The sequence below is a fragment of the Nyctereutes procyonoides genome, unplaced genomic scaffold, assembly GCF_905146905.1.
Source record: "Nyctereutes procyonoides isolate TBG_1078 unplaced genomic scaffold, NYPRO_anot_genome, whole genome shotgun sequence".
NCBI classification, from domain to species: Eukaryota; Metazoa; Chordata; class Mammalia; order Carnivora; family Canidae; genus Nyctereutes; species Nyctereutes procyonoides.
Genome location: NW_026575125.1, coordinates 114,972,661 through 114,980,675, shown reverse-complemented (window position 1 = coordinate 114,980,675; position 8,015 = coordinate 114,972,661). Strand labels below are relative to the sequence as shown.

Sequence of the window (8,015 nt, the reverse complement as noted above, 5' to 3'; positions counted from 1 at the left end):
GAAAGCCAGAGCCAAAGCAAGCGAGTGAGAGAGAGAGAGAAACAGATCACAACAACAACCACAACCACAGCCACAACCACCACAAAACCAGAAAAGAAACCAGACTTTTCTTTGGAGGATCTCAAGGACATGTCACTCAACTAATCGAGTGTGCCAAGGGGAAGAATTTTAGGTATCTGCTGATCCCAAGGAACATTATGAGCATAGTATCGATACTGGGCTCATTTTTTATGTATTAATTTTATCTGAAGACAACACATCAAACAATCTCCAGAAGCACTATTCCGATGAAAATAGGAATAAAAAATAGCAATCTGCAGAATTGAATAAATGTGAGGGATTTCATCTTAGACATTTCGCTTTATAGAGAGTCGAATCATCCAGGAAGAAAACTATTTGACAAATTGTCTTGAGACAGAATCGATCTCATTTGTAATATTTGTGGGTGAATATGATTGATTAGTGAGGATGGTTTTGAAATAGGCAATCACCAGATGATGATGAACATATTTCTAGCTCTGTATCCATGCAAACCGGTCCATTGCCTGAGTCCCTGTGTGAGTGTAATGTCAATTAAACCAGCCCCAGATGTTGTTACATTCTCTAGTAGGACAAATGTTGCACGAATACCATGAGGGGATAGAAGACCCCCTGCAACCCTGTTATTGTACTGGCCACAGAAGGAACCACAAGGGCAAAAGAGAGGCCAGAAGGAAAGAGTAAGACATGGGTCCCCTTCAGGGCTAACATTAGACCGTGGGCACAGGCTCAGACAGAATGTGGAAATGTTTAAAGAAAAATAGGATTGTAGGGCAAATTCTTCAACATTTCCAGATATAGACCTCTTATTAGCCACAGAAGATGCACAGGACTGGGAGAATGGGCCCTTTGAGACTCTCTATTCTACTCTCAGGATGATTTATAATGAGGAGGCCTAAGGGAATGTATAGGTATGTATAGGTATTTAACGAAAATCTCATTCTCTTAAAAAAGTATACTGATGTTTATACCTTCTTGTTAGGGACTCTGGTTTTCCTAATATTGAGTAGAAAATGGAATTATTTTGGTTTAGATGATCATTTCTCAGTATTAGTCATGTAATTGATACAGGAGACATTCTGGTTTGAATTCAGAACTAGGGCAGTAATAGTTACTTTTAACTAAAAACACATTTTAAACACGTAACTTCGATCTCTAATAACTAAAGTAAAACTCTTCTGAACAACAGTAGGGAGGCGGGAGAAATACTGAGTTTCCATGTTACAAGAAAACAACACAATACATTTTGGATTGTGCTATTCTCCATAGAGGCCCTAATGCCTCCTAACTACACAGAGGTTGTCACATCAGAAGGATGAAGAGTAAATCATTTATCCAAGTTTACATTTACAAGTTAGAAATACCAGTTGGACAGTCACAAAATAATAGTAATAAAAGAACACTCACCGATCCTATTTTCAACCAACCATCTGGGTTTTCTAAGGGCTGATCTCACTGCTGTTTTTCCTTTGAGATGTGATGACCCCCCCCCCCGCCCCCATTTGTCTGTGCTTTGGTCTCAAGAGGCCATTCTTCTTTGCTATTTCCTGCTTAAAATCCGTTCCTCTTGGGCCATATCACAAACTACCTACGTTCATAGAGGATCAATTTGCATTTGAAAGTGATGGAACAGTCTGTCACGGAAGTGTGTGTGTGTGTGTGTGTGTGTGTGTGTGGCTGTATGTTTGCACGCGTGTCCACGTGAACATAAATGTGAAATTGGAACCCTCTTTGGATGGCTGCATTCAGCGGTGTGTTGGAGTGGCCTTGCCCCGACTCCCAACTTTGTGTGCATCCCTTCCCAGCTCTGCGATCTGCGACATCACAGTCAGGAGCCCGAAATCAGCCACGGTGGCGATACTGACACTACGGAAATTGGCCAACGCTACAAGTAAGTCAGGTGCTTTCTGTTCTCAGAGGGCTGGCTGGTCCACATTTTTAGCAGTACTCCACTGGTTGCATGTCAGGCTGACCAAAGGAGAAGCTAGTTCTCTGGGCAACACAGCACCAACTCAGTGTGTTGGGGGGCGGGGATTTCTCTGATTTCACCTCCTGCCCAGAAGGCTGGAGCATCTGGGATGCATTTGGCCACTGCTGTCACCCCCTGGGCTCTACTCTTAGAGATACTTCTCCTATGTGGTAGCCATGCAAGTGGGGCAGGCCAAAACCAGATAGGTAGAGCATTTAAAATTCTTATTAAGCTCCGGATACGGCAGCTGGCTTCCTGCTGCAGAGGCCTGGAGAACGAGTCCCTCAGTAGGAACAAGCTATCCTCGGCTGAAAGCATCCACTGTGGCATTCCTCAGGAGATTCCCCCCAGCTGGTCTGCACGCTGCCACTCACCAGCAAGTGCTGGCAGGCACTGGGTTTGCCCCTGCAGCATCCTGCCAGGCACCTGGTGGCAGGCTTCCTTTGCTTCCCCCTTCCCTCCTCAAAGTCTAGTACGAATCAAAGAGCCAACAAAATTGAGGTCACTGGCAAAAGAGTTTGAAATTTTGAATGATTTTTATTAAACACCATTAGTCTACACTGCACAGTTAATGAAACAGCAAAGCTCCAATCTCTTAGAAGAACGATGATTGATCATGGATCGGAAAAGCAGTTCAGTGTCCCCTAACCCCATGTGAGCCTGATGAATGATTCATTAACATCTCATGTCAGAAGCAGAAAGGGGCAAGAACTGCAGCCTGGCCTGGAAGGACTGCCCTCCCCTCCACCCCCCACCCCACCCCCCTCCGCCCTCCCCACGATGCAATTTTCTGTGAGTCGATGGATTACAGAGGAAATGTGATGCTCTTGGTAAAGAGGGCTTCTAGATTTGCGAGGAGGAGAATGGAAAGGGATTTACTTTTTCTTTCCCTGAAAAATATCAGATGGTAGGATCCACGTCTGAGACCAGCCTATCCGATTAGCCTCCTGCCAGGGTAAATGCCAATTATCAATACACAGATGCCATCTCTGCTGTTGGAGTTTGCTAACACCAAAGAGAAAATGAATCAGGGTTTAATTATGAGAATAAGGCTGTGCGGGTGGAAATGACAAACAACAACAACAACAACGACAACCATAACGACGAAGAGTTTTGTCTGCCAGTCATGTAACCGAGCGGTGACAACTGGCTCAATATTTTGCCCCCACAGAATTGAATTTGGGGGCACTGAATCGACCCATTCGTTTGATATTGTGTAGCTACACTGTCTCGCCACACAGTTTCTCAATGGGGATAGTGATGCTTCTCTAAGTGAGCAGTTCATTGCCTCACTGAGTAGTCCTACCCAGTGATCCAGTTTGGTTCTCCCACCTGCCAACTCATGCAGGTGAATGTTCTCATGTCTGTTGAGAAGTATGTGAGGGGGAAGCCCTCACAGCTAAATTGATTCTGCCTTCAAAAACACTTTCCAACTTCAACTTCAACCTCCAGGATGCAAATTTGAATAAAACAAACTCCGAATCAGACAGCTTTTGGGAAAGATGTGCTAGAGCAAGTATCTTTCCAATGCATTCAGCGGTGCGATGTCCACATGCAAATCCGTCCATTTTGAAACTCAACAAAACACACTTTAGCCAATGGTTTCTAATTTAGCAACTTGGTTATTGACTGAAGATGTGAATCTTTTTCTGTCAACCTCAAGTCTTTTAAACGTTAGCAGCAACTAATCTGCTTTTCCAATGATGTCATCCAAATATAAAACTACGAGTATTTTCCCAATGAGATTATTAAGTAATTAACAGTCTACAGGCTGGCTAACAACATGCTTACGGCTAAATTCTACCCCAAGGACCACACTAGTATACTCTTTTTTTTTTTCAAATTAATCCTACCTACCAAACTCAGACAGTAATATGACAAAACCACTAAAAAATCCAAAGTTAAGTAAAAATACAAAGCCAAGCCAACATCCTAACACAAACTTGTCAAACTCTCTGTGGTTGGAGCTTGGGTGACAAAGGAAGGCATAGTGGTGGCCCTATCTGGGTCACGTTGCAGGGCCGAGATCCTTCTGTGTATTTGCTCAAGTGGAGCTTCCCATTATTCTGCCCATCCCCCTGCCTCCGCGTGCTCATGGAGATGTGTCTCTCCAAGCCTCCGTCAAGGTCTCGAGGCAGGATCTCTCACTGCCATCCACATGTCCTATATCCCTCCCACAAACTGGTACACTGAAGAGATTTACTTCACAAAATATCTCAATCCCTCACATAGCCGCACATCTACGACACACATCACCATTCACAGTGTGATGGATACAGTGCCCAGAAAATGGCAATAATCCCTAATTGTGAAACCAAACGATGTCTCATCTCCAGGGATGGGAAGGCCATTCATCCTCCATGTTTAATTGGTTTCTAAGCTGCTTTACAAATGGGTCTACTGAATAGTCAGGTGGTGAACCTGGGCTCAACTGTCAGATTTGATCATCGTGCTGCTGATTTGGCACACACTGTATGGTCAGCCACCAGAGGTGACATTGGGCAGCAGGATCTGATGCTGCCTCCCCGTTGTATGTAAAGTAGATAAAAGGACTCGCTGAAACTAGAGCTACAAGTCTTGCATCCAAGAGGCAAGATGCTTGTTTCTCTTGGAAACTGCCCTTAGCATTTGAGTGTCTAGTTTCTGGAGACCGAATTTCAAGAGGAATCTACCCCTAAATCCATGGTGGTCTAGGATCATAGTTTAGACTGAATTTACAAGTCAAGCCAGCGGGCTTCATTAGACAGTAAGAGGCACTCTACCTGGTAAGCCACGGAAACCTAACAGAGAACGTGAGTCCCTGCAAAACCATCAGCTTAACTTTTATGTGTGACACCCACCTTGGGTGTTTAGAGTCTTTCATGTGATCATGTTCCCCATTTAAGAGACTCAGAGAAGATTCTCTCAGGTTTCATTTGTCTGTGTGCATGTCTGCATGTGTGTATGTGTGTGTGTGTGTGTGTGTGTTGTTGCGGAGACTGCGCGTGTAAAGCTCAACCACACTGGGAGCATAGAAAGTGCTGGGTTCAGCTGCTGGGATGCTCCCAGCAGTCACCTGACAACATGGCCTCAGCCATTGGAGTATAACTTCCACAACCTTATTATAAAACAAAGGGTCTTGAACTCAAAGATGACCAGAGTGGAGCTTGAGTCTGGCTCTTTCGCAACTGGGGATGTAGCTAACCTTGACAATGAGAGTGCAGGGTGATCCCTTGCTGTTTCTGTCACAGACTTCCATGACTTGCTTTAAAAATCATACAAGTTTGCACCTTTCGTGTGCATATGTCTATCATTTTATCTGGTCATCACTCATGAACAGAATTCAATAAACTCAACAGATTAAAGGCGATGTGGAATTCTATACCAGCAGGTAATTATAAAGCACTAACATATGAATAGTGTTGACTACATGTGGGGGATTCTTCCAGTGAGATGGAACACCAAAGATGATATTTACATTGTGATGTTTGGGGACATAAATGAATGTGGAGGAACAGAAGGGGTGGGAATAGTTATAAGTGATGTGGAAATGTCTCCAAATTAGGTGAGCTGTTCCCGATCTTCAGGGGTCTTTCAAAGCACCCTGGGGTGAAGCGTTACCCCAAGACTCATTTTTTTTGTTAAAGGGCTAGCCACTACTAAGAGAATTTGGAATTTTCTCTGGAATGTTCATGGAAATGATTCATGCTAATATAGACTTGAATAAAATCAGTGATCTCAGTATTTCAGTCAAAAGTTATTGAGCCCAAACAAAGGAAAAGAAAGATCAAAGAAAAGAGGAAGAAGGAGGAGGAGGAGGAGGAGGAGGAGGAGGAGGAGGAGGAGAAGAAGAAGAAGAAGAAGAAGAAGAAGAAGAAGAAGAAGAAGAAAAGAGGAGGAGGAGAAAGAAGAGGACAAAAAAAGAGGAGGAGAAGCACTGCGAATGAGAAGATGTGGATTATAACTGAAGCAGACTGTATATTCTAACTCCTAGGTAGTGATGACTTTTGTTTCCAGAGATTTGAGCAAAACAGAATAAAAAATATCCTGCCAGTAATGGACCTGCCTACCAACTGCAAAAGAGGCAGAGGTATGAGTTCCTTGGACATTTCCAGATCTCTCCTATCTCTCATCTCTAAGACTGGGGTGCCAAATTTTGGCTCCTAGGGTGTGCACCCACACAGATGCCCCTCAAAAGGAGAGCTTTACACAAAGAGAATCCCAGGTGAGGATTTACGCTTCAGATCAGGGAGTTCAAAAAATATCTAATGCCAGCTGATGCCTTAAAGTTGTGGAAATAAATGTTGCCACTACATCTCATTAAAATTTTAAAAATAGGGCATCAGGGAAGGGATGCCAGCAAGCAAGTCCTCTGGTTGTATGCCATAGTTTTGTTTTAAGAGTGGCATTGCTATGCCCGTTTATTTTCTTAATACTCTTGATTTTATGATGTGGCTATAACATCTAACCAGTGGGTTTTGAAAATGAAAATTCTCACCTGAAGACTGAGTCTGTGGGAACCACAAAAGCTTAACAATGGATTCTGAAATACTTTCTTTTCTGGACATAAGAGTACAGTTTGGGGAATGGCTGTTATGGAAAATCTGAATCTTTGTAGGTCCTTTGTGTCTATATATATATATATATATGACATTTCATTTCTCAGGAACCTGTTATCATCACAAGTACTTCCCATTCTTTGTTTTGGGTAGTATGAACTTAAAACAATACTGTAGGGACTGTGTCATTGTATCAAGCACAAAAGGATGGTGGGATCTGAGAAATGCATATAAAATACTGAAAAATGACTAAGTAATAAAACATATACTGCTCTCAAGTTGTAGTGTCCACTTACAATGACTTCTGTTTTTCACAGATATCAAAAGAAGCGTAAAAACAAACATAATCAAAGAGAACTTTCCCAAATGAGTGGAGTTCCACCAGTGACCGTTGGTGCTCTGGTAGAGGTAGAGTGATGGGTGGTGATGCTGGAGATCAGGGCACACCCACTACAATAAATGGGCGTCGATGCGCAGCCAACACAGTCCCTGGCGAACGTAGCGGACGAGATTGGTCATGCTGCTGTGCTGGGTCAGAGGCCCCATCAGTGTGTCCAGATCACCAAAGAATTCTGAAAATCAGAGCAGACCTTGGTCAGGCCTTTAAATATCATCACAGAAATATGTACTGCGTTACTCAGGTTGCCTTTGCACAACTACACAACCACGCGGATGCTGAAAAAGTTTCCATCGTTCATTCATTTAACAAAAAATTATAGACTATGTGATAAGGGACTGAAGCTCCTTATGTATAGGAGGCACTATTATTTTAATCTTTAGGTAGCCCAAAAATTCTGCAGCATAAATAATGTTTGTGTTATTGTGATTAATAAAACATAAATTCGTTTAAATCTGTTGATTCACAGCAAGTTTTTTCAAATCACTATATATATATTCTCTCAGTGGATTCTACAAGTATATTATAATCCTGTGTGCACACACCTCACAACATTATATATAAAAACATATTTGTTTATATATTTGTATATGTTCATATAATAAAGATGCATAACATTTGTAGAAGTCAAAGGATACACATCAATTACATATTAAAATAAAATATATTTGAATCTATATTAAAATTATGTAGAGAATTTGAATTTTTAGATATTACAAATTTATATTTAGAAAGAGGCCCATATACCCAAAATGGTAGGGGGCCACGGTCAATAGGATATCGAGCTGTTTGCCATCATATGTGTTACTGAATTGAAAGTATTCGCTTTTCCCTTTCTCTAAATGAACTGAGTTTAGTGATTTTTCTCGGCACGATGCAGACATAAGCCAGTGAACCTGGACAGCAATTATAGCCATCAGCATCTAATGCTGAATAAACGTCTAGAAGGCGTTCAGTAAGTCTGATTCGGTAAGTCTTATTACCAATTCCTTTAGGGAAGGGCAATGACCTGCAAATATCTGTCGCTAACACCCTCCTTGCCTTGAAGATGGTAAGGCTCCCTTGCTGATCC

At 42.3% G+C, this 8,015-nt stretch overlaps 1 protein-coding gene across 1 annotated transcript in view; it reads right to left on the bottom strand.

Annotated features, from left to right (window-relative positions):
- Positions 1-6,599: 6,599 nt before the first annotated feature.
- The window catches only part of AFF2 (ALF transcription elongation factor 2), a 316,910-nt gene continuing 315,494 nt past the window's right edge, over positions 6,600-8,015 (bottom strand). Inside the window, exon 22 of the mRNA XM_055338134.1 lies at positions 6,600-7,118. Coding sequence (XP_055194109.1) covers positions 6,997-7,118 — 122 coding nt within the window. The 3' untranslated portion in view covers positions 6,600-6,996. The remainder of the gene's footprint in view (positions 7,119-8,015) is intronic.